This window comes from Canis lupus, chromosome 9, assembly GCF_011100685.1.
Source record: "Canis lupus familiaris isolate Mischka breed German Shepherd chromosome 9, alternate assembly UU_Cfam_GSD_1.0, whole genome shotgun sequence".
NCBI lineage: Eukaryota > Metazoa > Chordata > Mammalia > Carnivora > Canidae > Canis > Canis lupus.
Window position 1 is genome coordinate 42458529 of NC_049230.1, and position 18556 is coordinate 42477084.

General features: G+C 34.8%; 1 protein-coding gene and 1 non-coding gene across 2 annotated transcripts in view; one reads left to right on the top strand and one right to left on the bottom strand.

Moving 5' to 3' along the window:
- NLK (nemo like kinase) overlaps positions 1–18556 on the top strand; it is a 158383-nt gene that overhangs the window by 88087 nt on the left and 51740 nt on the right. Inside the window, exons 2-3 of the mRNA XM_038548220.1 lie at positions 2044–2173; positions 11137–11192. Of these exons, the coding sequence (XP_038404148.1) occupies positions 2044–2173; positions 11137–11192 (186 nt within the window). The remainder of the gene's footprint in view (positions 1–2043; positions 2174–11136; positions 11193–18556) is intronic.
- On the bottom strand, positions 377–479 carry LOC119873470. Its single transcript, XR_005365062.1, has one exon. It is a non-coding gene; the product is annotated as a U6 spliceosomal RNA (small nuclear RNA).

Here is an 18556-nt window from a genome sequence, read left to right on the forward strand (position 1 = left end):
AGGAGCAGTCTACAAATAAGTAGCCTATACTCTTCAAAAATGGCAATGTCATGAAAGACAAAAGATGCTAAATAACTATTCTGCATTAAGGAAGACTCAAGAAAAACAAAAGGAAGACTCAAGAGACATTGACAACTAAACACAATGTGTGATTCACAATGTGTGGTTCAAATTTTCCTTCCTTGCTTTTTCATTTCATTGACATTTTTGTCTTCTAGTATTTAGTTATAGAAGTGGTGTATTAAACAGAAAAAATATTTTTAACAATCTGAATATAATACTATACCGAGTTTCCTGCCTGTTTTACTTAACCTAGTTTATGTGAATTTTTTAGGTAGTGTTGTGGATTTGGGTTAGGATTTGATTTTGTTTTGTTTTTAATATGGGACACTTCACAAATTACATGTCATCTTTGGACAGGGGCCATGCTAATCTTTGTTATGTTCATAATCTATGTTATGTGTTGCCAAAATGAGCACTGGGTAGGTGTTTTTTAAGCAGTAATCACTAATGTTAGGTTTCTTAGTTGAATTACAGTTTAAGCCACTGAACATCTAAAAATTACAATTCTTGTTTTACCAAATTTTGAGTCCATGGAAGAATAGAGTTCTCGTATTGTTTATATACTGGAATGGACCATTTAGGAGTTTCACAAGCACTTAGGAAAAGAAGTAGTGATCACAAAGATGAATTTATAAAGAAGTTTGGTATAGTTTTTAGACAGGTTAGTAGATAATAGGAATGCTTCGTTTTCAGGAAGGCAACTTGATGAGTGATTTCTTGTGGACAAGATGAAGAAATAAACTGATATAATATATAACTGATATAAGTAATACTATATTAAATAAGTAATGAATGAATAATAATTTGATGCCAGACTCATGGGTGGTTTCTAGTATTGTAACTGTTGCAGAGATCTATTCTGTCCTGTTCTAAATTTTAATAACGTGGATAAAGTCATTGATGACCTTTAGAACAGACTTTTAAATGACACAGATCTGGGAGGGGTAACCAAAGCATTGGATGACTGAACCTAGAACTGATAGATGGTAGGCAGGAATCAACAAAATAAATTTGACAGGAATAAATTCTACAGGGACAACCAGTCATAGGTGATGGGTGGAAAGGAAACCAGCTTTCTTTAAGATAATTCATGAATAATCACTTGCAAAATGGTCAGTTGGTCGTATTTAACAAATTTAGTGCTTTGTTTCCTTTAACTGATTTAATATGTATCATTTGGGTCCAGTCAGAAAAATGGAAACCATACTAGTATGTCAAACAGGGAAATTTAATACAAGAAATTGGTTAAAAAGGTATTAGAAGACTAAAAGATTAAAAAGTGGTGGGGGGACACTGAACATTAAAGAAATTACAGAAAAAAATAAAGAAAGAAATTACAGGAGGCAACTGACACACCAAGAGCCTTGTAAGAAGCAAAAGGGAAGAGGTCTTCATAACCCAGAAGCTACAGCCCTAAGCTGGCACTCAGGACTTCTGAGGAGGAGACACTGTTCAGCTACTAGTGGGATTGAAATTCATATTACTAAAAGATGTTCATTTATGTAAGAAGCCAAAATAATAAAACTGTTTTCTCCATGTTGAACTAAATGTAATGGTATCTGAATGAACATCTTTTCCATCTTGAATGTGGTTCTGAACATGAAGCATGAAACTAATTTGACTTTAGCTGTATTAATCTATACTTCCCCACTCATCTTTAAAATGGCTTTATCATTAAGAACCCTCCTACCTGAGATGTTTTGCTAAGTGACCTCTCAGAAAGTATTTATAGAAATTTAGAGGAGGATTAAAAAAAATAGGATGGCAATTAAGTGGAATGGGCTAAACGTTCTCTTTGATTTTAAGTGTATAATTGTTTTAAATATTCTTTCTCACTGATACCTTAAGCATTGTTAAGTAGATTGAGTAGTCTAAGATAAAGATAATTGTCCTGCTCTGAAACATTGAAGAACAAAGTTTAGAATTGATTTCTCTCTCTCTTGTTTTTTTTTCCTTCTCCCCCAAATATTGCTTCTTTAGGTCAGTAACAGATCCAAGAGATGGAAAGAGAGTAGCACTCAAAAAGATGCCCAACGTCTTCCAGAATCTGGTCTCTTGCAAAAGGGTCTTCCGGGAATTGAAGATGTTGTGTTTTTTTAAACATGATAATGTAAGTCTAATTGGGTATTTGGGATAGGCTATTTCTTACGCATGCTTAATTGTGTTAGTAGAGAGCAAAAGAGTTAAAAAGGAAATGTGCAAATTATTAAGTTTGGGAACCTGAGACAAATTAAACTTTTTTGTGAACAACGAGCAAGTTTAAGTGAATTCTAAGATGTGTTGATCAACAGATAAATAATATTAATTGATGTAAAGCAAATGTTAATACTTAGCTGAGGAACAATACTACTATTTAACATAAAAAGAGTATAATATGTAGAATGAATGACTTAAGTGGAAATAATTGGTCCCTGATTTTAAATGCTTTATTCTTAACCTTTAATATTTTTAATCAGAGATTACTTTAAAGATGTAGGAAAACCGTTTCTTCTCTTAAGAAACAGTATAGCTGTTAAAGTAACATAGGTTAGCTTATTAATGACTATGTTTAGAGATGTCAAGACTCATGGGTAAATAGAATCATAGTGATTTGAGATATAGCTTCTCTTCAATCCTTAATTAAATGTTTGATACATGTAAAATTTGCCTAGGAATGTTAGCATTGGACTCTTGCGTTTTCGATTTCATGTGAAAAGAAAACCTGCCCACGTTCTGCATTTGATACTCAACCTATGTTATTTTAATTGTTAAAATAAAAACTTTTCAGAAATGTAATGATTCCTCATGAATCTGCTTCCTTTGCACAGGAACCTTTAGAACTTTGGCCAAAGTGTAGGTCTCACTTTAAGAAGAAATTTGTAGAAGTTTGAGGTATTTGATAAAACTAGGAATATCAAACAGATAATGTTTACTTGAAACTCCTTGCTTTGACATATTTCATTTTATTGATAACTCCTCTTGACATCCATTTTCCTTAACTTTTTAAAAAAGTTATTACGGTCTTTCAGTCCATTGGAACTGGCTAAAAATGTGTTTGTTTCAGTGACTTTGAAAAGACCACTCGAGTTGCTATTTTATGACTAGTCGCTCAATTTTGTAAGTGATTTAGGATGATGTCTAGTGCTTGCTTAGTTATTTATTTCTTAGATGTGCGTACCACCCCAACATTAAAGAGGACAAACGTTATTTACATTGTTAGAGACTCAAGTAAAGGGATCTATGGTGAAGAAATTTTTTGAAAGAGGCATTAGAAATTTGCTTACTAAAGATTTCAATGGTTTATTATATTCAGACCTATCTTGGCTTCTTTTATAAAGGAGGGATGGTGTAATAGGCTGCTATCTATATATATTGGTATCATTGCTCGTGACTTGTTTCTATGGAGTAACTATAGGTATAGGTAGTTACAAAGATAGTGTCAGTGAGTAGTGTAAAAAAGAAACAAACTAAATTCTTGAAAATCATACCTATCAAAACACAGCAATGAATTAGAGCTCCTGAGCTCTGTCATAAGTGAGCGCTTGTGACTTCTGTGGGAATATTCAAAAGTGAGACGTTAGAGATGAAGATAATATGGTGCCACTATTTTATATATCATGAATTTAGCTATACTCTGAGATCTACAGATGCATCTCAGGACCACAAACCTGGTATGTATGGAATACCATTCTTAAGTAGCAACTGGTATTTGATGTAATTAAGGCAACAAATGTCTATTCATTGTGTCCTGTATAGAGGCAGTGCTAGGTCATGTGGAGGTTACAAAAAAGGTTTAAAATGTCCTTGAGGGATCATGTATTTAACACTTGTTACTCTATGTCAGAATGTATGCTAGGTGCTTTCCATACATTAATTCATATAATCCTTAAAAATCTTGTCAGATAGGGCTTATTATCCTTACTTTGCAGAGGAGGAAACCAAAGCTTTGAGTTAAGTAACTTGCCTAAAGTCAGGGTGGCACAAGACTGGAGTCTGTCTTGCTTCAGAGACCATGTTCGTTAATTCAATAAACACTTATTCTACACATCCTATATTCCTAAACTACATTAGCTTCTAGGGCTTTGTATCCTTAAAGAGTTTAGTAATGTAATGAATACTATGATTACAGTGCTCTGGGAGGACTGCCTGCATGGTTAAGCATTAATGCAAGATAGTCTGTGTTCTGTACATGGAAAAAGCTGGGGAACCAAACCTAGAAGTATATTATAATCACCCAAGGTGATCCTTAAAAGGCCAGATTCATAGGTCTCATCCCAGACCCACTAAATTGGAATCTCTGGGGTTGAGGCCCAAGGATCTCTAATTTCTAAAGCTCAGATGAATACTGCCACACAAGTGCCGTAATATGACGGAAAAGATAAATTGTTGTGGACTTTAGAAGCCCAAAGATGCTTTTAAACATGGAGGAGGTAAACTTTAAGATGAGCCTTTTGAGATTAAGATTTGATTGAAAGAAGGAGAAGAAAAGAATGTCATGATGAAAATGGCATTTAGAAAGATTAACCTGGTCATTGTAGGAAGGTTGAATTTTAATTTGGATGCTTTTAATGTGTCAGAGAATATCTACAAAGCCCTGGGAGGCTTTGGATTTTCTTTTGAATGGAACTTTCAAAGTCACAGCATAAGGGCTGTGTGTGGCTGGCTTAGTCGGCAGAGCATGTGACTCTTGATCCCAGGATGGTGAGTTCAAGCCCCACATTGAGTATATACAGCTTGCGTTTTCAAAAAAGTCACTGTATCAAATTCATTGATTTTAGTTGATCTGACTGATTGAAATATACACACACACTTTTTTTTTCTTTAAAGGACGTTTGGTTCATCATCTTAAGGATAGATTCACCTTGATGTAGTAACTTAGGAAAACAGTAATGGTTTTAACCTTCTATAGGTTGTTGTTGGCTAGGCTTATCACTAGAGTCTAGTCAAAATCTGAGCTATTTTAAAATCTGGCAAAAATATTCTCTACTTCACCCACCTGTGCACTTGTGCATGCATTTATACACACATGTAACAGTCATATTATCTGTCATATTATCATCATGGAAAAGGCATGATTTTTTTTCAGTTTTGTACTCTTTTGAATCTCTGATAAAAGCTCTGATAAAAGCTAAGCTCTTTTGGAAGGATGCACATACACACAATATTCATGTCATGTTAGACTTTTACTAGTCCTCTAAAACCCACTTGGAACCGAACCCCCTTAGGGTCCACTAATTCATACAAAGATCCCCTGCAATACAAATCTGGGGCTTTTTCTTGCTCTTAGGCAATAGCACTAAGTGTGCAGTAAGCAGTCAGTCTATTTGAAGAATGAGTAAGTAAATGAAAGTGAGAGAAAAAGGAAATCTCTGAGTCTGGAATGATAACCTCAATGATCTCTCTCTTGGAGTTACTTTTTCCAATCTTTTAATTCTGAAATATACTCTAGGAGAATAGAGAAGACAAAGAGGAGGTAGGAGAGGCAAAGAAAAATGATTCACTTTCCTTTGTAGAGTCTGACATAACTCAGGGCCTTGAGTTCATAAGTAGGATAAAGAATCCTACCGATTTGGTGCCAATAGGACCCTTCCCTGAATGCAGACATACTGTTTAGCTGCAGACATTATTAATGCTAATGTTTCTGCTGCTAAGGAGTGTGAAAAGGCAAAGGATGCTGTAGACTAGATTGCTTTTCAATAAATTTGGTTTTGCTGACTCTCTGCCTAAAATTTGTGATACTGGGCAGATTCTTGGTGTATTTAAAATAACACATTCTTGTGTTCATGACTTGGAAAACTCTATTTGGTTAATATGTATGTTCTCTCCAAGTTGAGCTCTATATTCAGTGTAATCCCAGTCAAAAACCCAGCAGTGTTTGTATGTATGTGTGTGAGGAAATTGGCAAACATTCTAAAGTTTATGGACACGGAAGAGACGTAAAATACCCGAGACAGTCTTGAAGAAACAAAGTCTCTTTCACAACAGATATATAAATTAACTCAAAAATAGATTGTAGACTTAAATGTAAAAGGTAAAATGATAAAGCTTCTGTAATAAAACATAGGAAAATATCTTTAAGACTTTGAGATAAGCAAAGAATTCATTAAGAGCATTAGCCATTTTTTAAAATTGATTGATTGATTGAGGCAGGGAACACAGCCAGAGGGAGAGGGAATCTTAAGCAGGCTACACATTCAGTATGAAGCCTGATGCAGGGCTCAAACTCAGGACCCTGAGATCATGACCTGAGCCAAAATCAAGTTTACCTGACTGAGCCACCCTGGTACCCCAAGCATTAACCATTTAAAAAAAAAAAATTTGAAACTGGACAGCATTAACATTAAGAGCTAATGCTCATCAAGTTAAGAGAATGGAAGGACAGACCTCAGACATATATTCAACAAAAAACTTGTTTCCAGAACATATTATGTGATAGACAATTATAAATATTTAGCATCTGAGGAAGACCATTAGAAGTATTTTACTTGACATTTTTCTAATTATAAATTCTGTATCTAAACATCATATATCTTACAAATACCTTCTACAAATTAAGAACTTTTGCCCATTAGTAAAAGACTTAGGAATTTGACAAAAGAGGATAACCAAAGAGCTAATAAGCATATGACAAAGTGCTCGAAGTCATTAGTTGTCAGAGAAAAGTAAACTAAAAGCATAATGAGATACTAATATACCCACCAGAATGGCTAAAATCAAAAAGATTGACAATACCTGCTGTTGACAAGAATGCAAATCAACTGAAGTTCTTCACATTGCTGGTAAGAGTGTAAATTTGTAAAACTACTTAAGAAAACTGGCAGTTTTTACTAAAGGTAAATACATACCTACCCATCAGTCCAGCAGTTCTGTTCCTCAGTATACTCAAGACAAATCATATATCCATCAAAAGACATGTACAAGAGTGTTCATATCTGCTTTTTCATAATACCTAGAAATTGGAAACAACCCAAATGTCGGCCAGTAGTACTCTGCATAAGTACATTGTGTTACATTCCGTTCACATACTACACCAATAAAAAGGATGAACCACTGATCCACACGTCAACAAGGTTGAATCTCATAGGCATAACAGTAAAGGAAAAACGATATACACAAAAGACATAATTCTTTGTGATTCAATTCAATAAAAATTTCAAGGACAGGCAAAACGAATCTGTTGGAAATAAAAATAGTGGTGACCTCTGAGCAGGGATGGGTTTTGACCAGAAAGGGATGAGGGGGCCTTCTAGGATGTTGAAATATTTAACTTCTTGATGCAGATTCTAACCACGGAGTAAAAATCCATCATACTATCTACTTTGTGTAAAATTAATCAAAATATACACTTAGGATTGGCATACTTTATTTTATAACTCTATTGAAAATGATTGTAATTACATAGTCTCTACTTTAAAGAACTTAAAATCTATTGGGGATTAAGAATGGGGAAGGGGTAGCTCCTTTGCTAAACATGGGATTTAACTTGCCTTTATGAACAGTTAAATTTCTAGTATTTATATTTAGGATTAAGATTATTTACAGTAGTTTTATTGGTAAAGGGCTAAGAAAAAAAGCCACTATGCATTGTATAACCAATTTATAGTGAATCTTAACATCACAGAAGTTTTTCTGTTAACTTTAACAGAAGTTAAAATTCTAAAAAAAAAAGCGCATAATCGGCTTTTGTCCAGTTCTTAAAAGATTAGAGAAATGTGCTGAGACACTGTTTGGTTATGACCATTATTTACAGAAGTGTTTTACTTCATTTTTTTAATTAGACAAGTCTGCTTGCTTTTTTTTTTTTTTTTTTTTTTTTTTTTTTGAGATCCTTTGAAGAGTTGGTGGTTGGGCAGCCCCGGTGTCGCAGCGGTTTGGCGCCGCCTGCAGCCTGGGGTGTGATCCTGGGGACCTGGGATCGAGTCCCATGTCGGGCTCCCTGCATGGAGCCTGCTTCTCCCTCTGCCTGTGTCTCTGCCTCTCAGTCTCTCTCTCTCTCTCTCTCTCTTCTCTCTCTTCTTTCTCTTCTCTCTCTTCTCTCTCTCTCTGAACAAAATAAATAAATCTTAAAAAAAAAAAAAAGAAGAGTTGGTGATATTTTAGGTTACTCTGACTCCTTACAAGTCAAAGTCTTTACAAGAGTCTCCTATTTACATCATAAGGCTAATCTCACACACTTTATTCCCACAAATAATAGTGGGGTTATAGAAGGACTCAGGCTATTTAAATGGGGATTCAGGCATGAAGTCTAGAGTTTGAAACTGGTACTATTCCTTCTCACTTATTTACATTACTTCTGAGATTCCTGGATCATTTCTACTGATCTAAAAGCACTGTTTTTGCCCCCCTAGAAACACTGTGGAATGCCATCCTCTGATAAACATTTTGAGATAAAATAACAGTAATATAAAATAACAGGCATTTTAAAAATTCTAAGCAAAAAAAAAATTTTTTTGAAGCAGAGTTTAAAATATTGTACCTTTAAAGCTAACAATCACAGCTAAATGCTTTAGTGCAAATGTCTGACCCTGTTTTATATGCCTTTTCCACAAAAAGCCTCATCAAATCTGGAATAAGAAAGCCTCATTCTTCTCCATCAAGGTTTAAAATGTATGGTTGTCACTTTCTCTAGATAACCTCTAATTATAGCAGATAGATTTGAAGTGTAAAATAGCTTTGTCTAATGGACGCTGTCACTCATTGCATTCTGGTTTCCCCCAAGACAGGATGTATGTTGTTCAGATACAGAGTTGAGAGTCCGAAAGATGTCAAGTAAAACACTAATTTCTGCCTCCCTCAAACATCAAATATTCATGTTAAAAATTGTTCTATCGCATAATGAGAAATGAACTTGCGTGAATTTGTGACACTAGATAATTATAGGGTTTTTAATTTGTAGGAATGAAATAATTTAACTTTTGTATGATAAAAATTATTTTTTGAAGAAACTGAAAGATATGTTACCTTTCCTTTATACCAAGATTCTACATATGAACATTTTAATTCAGAAAGAAAAGATCAAGATTCTTTATAAAACATCTAAACTATTTTCAAACTTTTATGTGTAACTGGCTTTAAAGTGAGTAAAGGCTTTTTCATTACAGATTTTAGCTTAATTTAGAACTTTAAAGTGACAAATGCTTGGCTAAAAAAATGAGCAGGGTTTCTTCCACATGTAAATTGCAAGGGGAAAAAAAAGAGAAATCGATAGGTTATAACTTAAAACACAGATCAACCATAATATGTAAATCTTATTTAGCTCCTGATGTAAACTAAAAAACTTATAAAAAGGAAAGAAAATTGGAAGTTTGAGACCTAGATATTTGATAGTATTAAAAAACATAAAATTTTTAATTTGATAGCTATATTTTTTAAGGTTTTTTTGCATTTGAGGTGAGCTTTTTAAAATCTCTTTTCAACTTTTTTTTACATTTTTAAATTTAATTTGCCAACATATAGCATAACACCCAGTGCTCATCCCATCAAGTGCCCTCCTCAGTGCCCATCACCCAAGTTACCCCATCCCCCCCACCCACTTCCCTTTCCACAACCTCTTTGTTTCCCAGAATTAGGAGTCTCTCATGGTTTGTCTCCCTCTCTAATTTTTCCCACTTAGTTCCTCTCCTTTGCCTTATAATCCCTTCCACTATTTATATTTTTTAAAAGTTTTTAATCTTTGGGGTGCCTGAGTGGCTCAGTTGGTTAAGTGTCTGACCCTTGATCTCAGCTAAGGTCTTGATCTCAGGGTTATGAGTTCAAGCCCCATGTTTTCATCTTTTAGCAATACTTACTGATGTATGGCTGAAATAAGTCTGGTATTTGCTTCAGAATTATATAGATAGAGTGGAGGTATAGATGCCATAACATGGCCATATGTAGGTTACTAAGACTGGGTATTGATTACATGAACATTCCTGATACTATTCTGTCTACTTTTACATGTTTGAAATTTTCCATAATAAAATTTTTTTTCTTGAAAACTTGGCTAAAGATAGAAAATTTGAACATGTACCACACAGTTTATTTATTTCCTATTAAATAACTTCTTCCATATTCTTTGAGCCTCAGATTTCTCATTAGTTAGATTATATTCAAATTTTTAAGTGTGACATCATAGATGGAACTTAAAAGAATAGCTGGACAGCTGGTAGGGGAAGTAGGCCTATTTATTATGTTTCAAAGGCAGAAGTGACTTTGTTAGTATGCTACTTTTATAAAGGACTTGAATTTCAGATGCCTTAAAGTCTTTCTACCCTGGTGACTGACTTCTTTTTTTGTACTTGGAATAAAATCCAAAATGCTTAACAAAATTTGAAGAGATTTTTATGTGATATATCTCCTGCCTTCCTCTTCTATTTTATCCCAGTCTGTTTTCCTCCCACCCTCTATGTTCCATAAGCACTGGCATTTATGTTTCTAGAATTTGCCTGGTTTCTTCTTGCTTCTGTGCCTTTACATGACCTACTCATATCCTGACCAACTCCTATTCAGCCTTCACCTCCTAGTGTTACTTCAGGGAAACTTTTTGTCCCCATTCCTCTTGACTTTTACCCTTCAGATAATATGTGTCATAATTATATTATTGTGTGACTGTTGGCTTGTTTGTTTAATACCTTCCTCTCTACTAATTATGAAAGCAGGATGGTATCACTTTTGTTTATCAGTATAACCAGAGAGCCTACCACATTGCCTGCCAGGTAGAATGTACTTAGTAAACATTCTAAGTACATAGAGGAAGGAGTAAAGGAATGAATGGTAGGTGTGTCTCCTCATGCTCTTAGAGCAACACTGATTGTTAAAAATAGGGCAATTCTTTTCAACACACTTTCCGTGCAGGTGTCTGGTAGCATGTAGTAGAACCCAATTGCCCCTCTCATTTTAGTTTAGATAGAATGGTCTTTTACATAGTAAGTTTACAAATCCATCTGAATGCTTAGGACTGTTTCCTGACTGATAAATTTAGTTGACCTCAGTGGGCAATTGTAACTAAGCCTTATTAGCTCATTAAAGAATTTATAGTATTTACTTGCATTTATGTCTTATTTTGCTTCCTTTTTAGTTCTCTGAATTTGACTTTTTTTTTTTTCCTTTTCTTAGGTACTCTCTGCCCTTGACATACTCCAACCTCCACACATTGACTATTTTGAAGAAATGTATCCTAACCAGGGAATGTGAAAGAAGGGGACAATTTTTTGTTAATTTATTCTTCTAGCACCTTTTGGGTTTTATGCTTTAAGGTGTATAAAATCTCATCCTTGCAGAAGTGGTTGAGTACCTGGAACCAGGTAATTTTGAAATCCCAAGTATCTGACAGCAGTGTTATCAATATATCCTGAATTGTGATACCATAAAACAGAACTTTGGAGGTCATATTTTACTTAATCTCCACACAGCCTTATGAGATAGGTTATTTCCATCCCCATTTTACAGATGAACACAGTGAGGCAGCTATGTTGTATGAAACTCAAGAAAGTACTCTTGTTGCTATATACCAGCTGCCTATCAGTTAAGAGGTCTAATACTGCCCCTTTTTTCTACCACTTGAGTAAGGTGAAAATTAAAGAGATAATGTAAGTCGAATCCCGAGTTCTTTGGAATAATGGTGGTGGTGATGGTGCTGGTAAGAGTCATTACTTATGTAAGTTTTTATCAGCTACCAGGCACAATTCTAAGTTATTTACACATAGGAGTTTATTTAATCCCTATAGCAGTCATCTGGGAAAGACACTATGATTATTCCCGTTTTACAGAAGAGGAAATTGAGGCACAAAAGATTAAAAAAAAAAAAAAAAAAAAAACTTGACCAAGATCACAGAGCTAGTAAGTATTGAGATTGAGATTCAATTCCAGACGGTTTGATGCTATGGTCTTTATTTCAACTCCTATCTATGTGATTCTTTCAGGATAGAGGCTTTAACATTATATTACTACTGTTAATGTGTAAGCATAGTATGGTAGCTATCATGGATAATAATGAACTGTAAAATAATGCCTGGTATTTGTTCCTGGGACTGTGCATGAAAATAAAAATTGGGACATAGGTTAGCCCTAGGCAAAGCATTACCATTTACCATTCTGCATTTAACTAGGTAAAACTTTAAATGAAAGACAGGGAGTCCTAAATCATTGAATTTGGTGAGCTCATGACAGTATAGTTTATTTACTCTAGGCTTTTAATTAACACTAGGACTATGACTTAGAATGGAAACCTGTATAAAAGCAAGATACTTTTTCTGACTTAGCAGTGAGATAAAAATCTCATTCTTACACAGGTGGTAGGTAATTCTATACTACACAATTATCTTTGATAATTCTCTTTCCCTAAGGGAAAGAGAATGGCGAAGCTGACTGGGGAATTGGGAAATGTTATAAGGTAATAGAACTGTCACTGATCAACACTGCTGGGATGTTGTGATCTGATAAGCCTAAAGCTCTTGAATGCTGTAATCCTTGGTGCTATTTTAACCCATGCATCTTTTATGGAATTAATAAAGTCTTATCTCAGTGTACTTGGGGTTCTCCAACCCTGCACTTTCCAGAGAAAGGATGTGTCTTGACCAGATTTTGGCTGATAAGAGTATCTTTGTATACCTGAGATCTTGGGCCTAGTCAGGTGGTTCTTGACATATGCTTTGTTTTTTAAAAGCACAGAATTACCCTGAGGATAGAAGAATTGAGAAAGTTCTTTTCTCCCAGATCAGAAGTAACAACTGAGGAGAAAGCATTGATGATTCCATTCCAAAGACTCCCTAAAGATTCCTCAGGGCCTCGTTGAAGAAGGGAAATAGTGGTAGTGGGGCCATACTTACATCATTTATCAGAAGTTGCTTCCTACACCTGGCCAAGTCACCTTTATCCTTTTAGTTGGCCAAAAAAGAACCTACATATTAGAAGGTATTCCTATGGATGTGTAATGCTATTTCTACGTGTTTGGAAATGAGGTTGCTGACAACAAACCTTGAAATTAGAAGAAATCTTCTTTATTAAATAAGAATTTTATTGTATTATAGGTTGTGTTGGAGTCCCCAAGATCACCCTCAGGTAAATTGCTGAAAGAACTCACAAGATCCAGGAAAGGTGTTCTATCATGGCTTTAGTTTATTACAACAAAATGATACAGATTGAATCAGCAAAGGAAAAAGGTACATAAGGCAAAGTCCAGGAGAAACCAGGTGCAAAGTTCCACTTGGCTTCCTGGTAGAATTGCACAGATCTTGCTTAATTCTCCCAGCAACAGTGTATGATAACACAGACAAATGTTGTCAACCAGGGAAGCTCACCTGAGCCTTAGTGTCCAGGGTTTTTATTGGAGGTTAATCAGGTAGGCCTAGAGCACTTACATGACTGACCTTAGCTACTCAGTAAGCAGCCCTCCTCTTTCCCCACCCAGAGGTTAAACTAATACAGCTGGCCCACTGCCCCAAGCATACAAACACTGGTGTCACCATAAATCATATTGTTAGCATAAACTGTCTGATGTGACCAAAGCCCCAGGTATACTATGATACTCTTATGAGGCAGAACATTGCAAGGGCTCAAAGATTATTTCCCAGGAGTTGGTCCTAAGCCAGTCCTAAAGACTCTTGGAATATGTGGGGTTTGGGCAGCCTAGAGCTACTGAGTTGACCCCTGCATGTAGGCCATCTATGAGGAAAGAAAGTTTTCAAATAATTAATTGGTGAATATGGATATATTTAAATAACTGCCAGATATATTTAGATTCTCTTCACTGGGTACTTAGCTAATTCATAATATTCATTTTCTGTCTTAGAGTTCAAGCATGAATTGTTTATATCAGGCATTAATTTTGTATACTTGGGTTTGTCATTCCTTTAAAAACTGTGCTTCTAAAAGCTAGGAGTTCTCAATCACTTAGTATTTACCATAATTGGAGTCTGAGAGATCCTTGATTGATTATTATTTCAAATATTTGCAAAGAGAAAGTTAGCATAGTTATGGTTTAAAACCACGAATGAAAAAAACTAAATAAATAAATAAATAAAACCACGAATGACATAAGTGGTATAGTACCTGTTGGTGGCTGATTTCAGCCCATTTTGTTAGTTAGCATAATGTTTCTATGCAATTCCACTCCCCAGGATTGTTTGTGAATGTTTAATTAAAAGTCTTTGCCATAAAATATTTGTGGAACCATCTGATATATCATTTACATAAATGTTTTACTCTCTTATTTAGTTTTTTTACCTTCCAGTTAAAAAATTGACACCTGTTGCTTTCATAGTAATTAGCTACAGAAGAGTCTTTCAAACCTAAACCTCAACTATTCTTGTTTTCTGTTGTATAATTTTTAGCTATATATAAAATCATGCACAGAAAAAGGGTGTTTTCCAGGGGTGGGGCTACTTGGAAAACATTGAATCCTTTTAACATAAAAAGGAATTATTCCTATAGCTGCCCCAGGATTATAAAGACTTTGTTGGGAGGCATGGTTTAGCTTGGAGTATAGGATACAAAAAATTTGTGTTTTAGAATAGCTATTAAATGGAAATGTAAGAAATGCCTTAATTACATACAAGCTCTGCCTTTGGTGATTCTTTTAATATCCTAAATAGAAAGTTTTCTATGTCCTGTACTTTTTAATACAGATAAATTTGTTGTAGCCAATGCAAAAAAAATTTTTCCCTCAGTTTCCCTCTGAGAAATAAGAAAACTTACTATCAAAATATAAAAATATTGAAGATTAATAATACCTCAAGTTAGTATTTGATTTTCAACTTAATGTATTATTCATCTGTGTCAGCAGCTCCATCTGTAGTATCTCAAAAACATGGCATATACACATTACTCATGGTTTTAGACTGTGGCTTTTTTTTTTTTAATTGGAAGACTGTTGCGTCTTTGCAGATTTTAGAACGGATAATATTTTGAGTTTTAAATGTTTAATCATGGAATTATACTTTGAAGAAACTTCGAGGTCTGAGGCTGTCATTTTAGGTAAGTTCTAAGTATGTTGCTATGCATCTAATGGATGTTCTAATATTTACTTAGCTGATAAAAGAATCAGTTTTTAGAGTCAAGAATATATATTTATCTTATTATTTGTTAAAGGAAAGAAATAATTTTAAGTAACCTTCCATTATACATACAGTACCATATCACTGCACTTTTTTCTAAGATTAAAAATTTGTGCTGTTATATTCTATATATAACTGTTAGTACAGAAACATTTTAAGATCTCTCTACATGGACTTAACAGTTAATATCATTTTAGAAAACCTGAAGTCTTTGAATTTTTGATGTAATCATATATACAATTGGAGTATAAGCATATAGTATCATACAGTTAATCATACATTTTTCCCTGAAGCTGTAATAAAATGATTGCATCAGTGCCCACCAAAAGTTTGGCTTGAGTTTTCAGACCATGCATGTTTAGATAGCTCCTTAAGCAGCTTTTAAAAAAACTATCTAGATTATGACTGTTTATAAATCTACCTATAGGGTACAACAGATTTAGCAGGAGTCCAATATGGAAGGAGCAATAATCTACCATGATCTCTGTATCTTGTAACTTTTCTATTTTCATATTTTTAAAATCTGATGTATCAACCTGGAAAATATATTCTGTAGGAAAAATTATGTATTTTTTTTTTCTTAACCCATCAAGGTATTTTTTTTAAGACTTTATTTATTCATGAGAGACACAGAGAGAGAGAAAGAGAGGCAGAGACACAAGCAGAGGGAGAAGCAGAGTCCATGCAGGGAGCCTAATGTGGGACTCGATCCCAGGACTCCAGGATCACACCCTGGGCCAAAGGCAGGCACTCAACCGATGAGCCACCCAGGCATCCCCCCAAATTATGTATGTTTTTAACTGAACTTTTAGCTGTTAGAGGATCACATTATCCGTTTTGCACTTTGAGTTTCTGTTTGGAAAACTGTATGAAAACACTTTGGCACTTAGTTACTTTGAGCCTACTGAAATTTGACCCAAGAGAAACCAGTTGTAATTATATGATTGGAAATCATTTATCATGCTTTAGTCAGGATTCTGAATTCTGCACATAAACATGCCTTTTCCCAGAAAGTACAGGATACCTGATGGATTGGAAATAAAAATTTGACTTGCCTTGGGAAAAGTTTACTTTTGACTTGAAACATAATCTTAGAGTTTTATGGAGAAGAATATGGATAGTACAAGTTTTCTGTGCTAGAAGCAATTACAGCCTAAAACCCAGTTGAAATGAGAAGTCTAATGGGCGACCATGTGTCTGGTTTGTCAGGGCCCCTGGATTTTACCTGATGGTCCTGTATAATTAATAAGTTCCTCCTTTTACTTTCAGAAGTGTCCTTATTCAGATAATAGGTTTGGCCTTTGTAGGCATTGTTAAATGGGGAATCTCTTGTCAAAAAGGCAGTAGGGGAACCTCCATGCCTATTTTGACCAGTTAGCATCCTTGGTGAGCAGTAATGTAGTTTGGGGTTCCTCAGATGTAGTCATTTAATTTTAACTGATAGTATTTGTATACTGTATTTTATAGAAACATTTTGTAATTTAAAGAATACACAATACATGATACCCTGGTGCTATGAAATAGCTCTATAACCCTCAGGGAATTTTCTAGGAGTCTGTGAATTGCAAAGAACAAACCAAATGAAATATGTATATATATATGTAAGTGCACTCTTACTCCCAATCAGACAGTACCAGTAAGGACCAGAAATCTACATCCTAGGACCTTTGAGGATTCCCTTATTGTTAGAATTTCCTCTTCATTTATTCTGTAAACTTAAGCATCAACTATGTGCCTAGAACCAGAATTTGTTTTTCTATTATGCTTATTGTTGTATTCCCAACTATTAGAATAGTGCCTAACATATAGTAAGTGCCACATAAATGTTTGCTAAATGAAGGAATAAGATAGTGTCTTCCCTTCAATTTGTAATCTAGCAGGGGATACAATCATATAAATAATAATTATAATATAGATTGGGAAGCATAGCAATATAAAAGAATTAGCCTATTCTGAGAGCATTGGGGGTATGATTTTCACTCATTCCCATTTTAGTGTCCAAGCTGGATTACTTGAAAAGCATTTGATGACTTGAAACAAAAACTTGCTTACCCACTGTCTTACCAATTCTGGCTCCTTACCCCTGAAGCCTAGACAGAAACAGAGAAAGACAAAACAAAGGAAAAGGTACCAGAAAAATCCAGCTGAATTCCTGACTTTAATTGTCACTTATGTAGTATCTGGTCTGCCTTATTTATTCGTTCAGCCAAACATTTAGCAATACTTTGTACATAACATTATACTAATCTCTGTGGAAGATACAAAGACAAATTGTTCATTTGTTTAGCTTTTTTTTTTTTTTTTTTTTTTGGCATTTAATGTACCAAGCACTGTTCTAAATACCTGACTCTTATCTCCATTTTACAGATGAAGAAACTATAGCTCAAAGAGGTAAATAACTCATCCAAATTCACTAAGAAATGACACAGCTGATCCAGGGAACCAGGAGTGCTCTTAATTCCCTGCTCTCTATTAGTGCTTTTCCTTAGAGTCTATGGAGTGAGATAAGATGTAAAGAAATAATCATCATATATGGTAGAAAGTGCCAAAAGAATATGGGCAGGTGGTATGGAACTTTATTATTTTTTTAAAATATTTATTTATTCATGAAAGACACACACACGGTGGGGGGGGTGGGGCAGAGACACAAGCAGAGGGAGAAGCGGCTTCATGCAGGGAGCCCAATGTGGGACTTGATCCCGGGACTCCAGAATCACACTTTGGCCTGAAGGCAGGTGCTAAACCACTGAGCCACCCAGGGATCCCGGTATGGAACTTTAAAAGAAAGAATTTTTCAGGCAGAATTTAAAAACAGTAAGACTTCATGAAGAAAATGGCATTTCAGATGAGGGTTGAAGGATGAGAAGAATTTGGATAGGTAGCATTGAGGAGGGTGGATATTCATTCCAGATGGAGAGACTTAAGTATCAGGAGCATCTTTTAGGGAATGACAAATCATCCAGTTGGCTAGAGTTTAGCATCATGTATAATGATGGGGCAAATCATGGGGAGGGGACCTTGAATGTTAAACTAAGAAAATTTATGTTTATTCAGTAGGAATTTGAAGGCACAATGAAAGATTTTTTAATGAGAATGACAAGACTGGAAATGTCCTTTATAAGTTTAAAAAAAACTTATAAATTTAACTCTTTTTATTTATTTTGTTTTGTTTTAACAAAGTTTCTATTTGGGATGATGAGAAAGTTCTAGAATTAGTGGTGATAGTTACACAACATTGTGAATGTACATAATGCCACTGAATTGTACATGTAAAAATGGTAAATTTTATGTTATGGGTAGAGGCCACTTTTAGACGACAGACTTGAGTAATGGAAACTTGCTCAAGGTAAAAAGGCCCACAGTGACCACCTGGCTGAATACATACAGACCCATCAGGCAACCCAGCTCAAAAAATCCATAGTCCCTAACTGACCAATGGGCTACTTACAACCAGGTGCAATTACCCAAAAGGAGAAAATTCC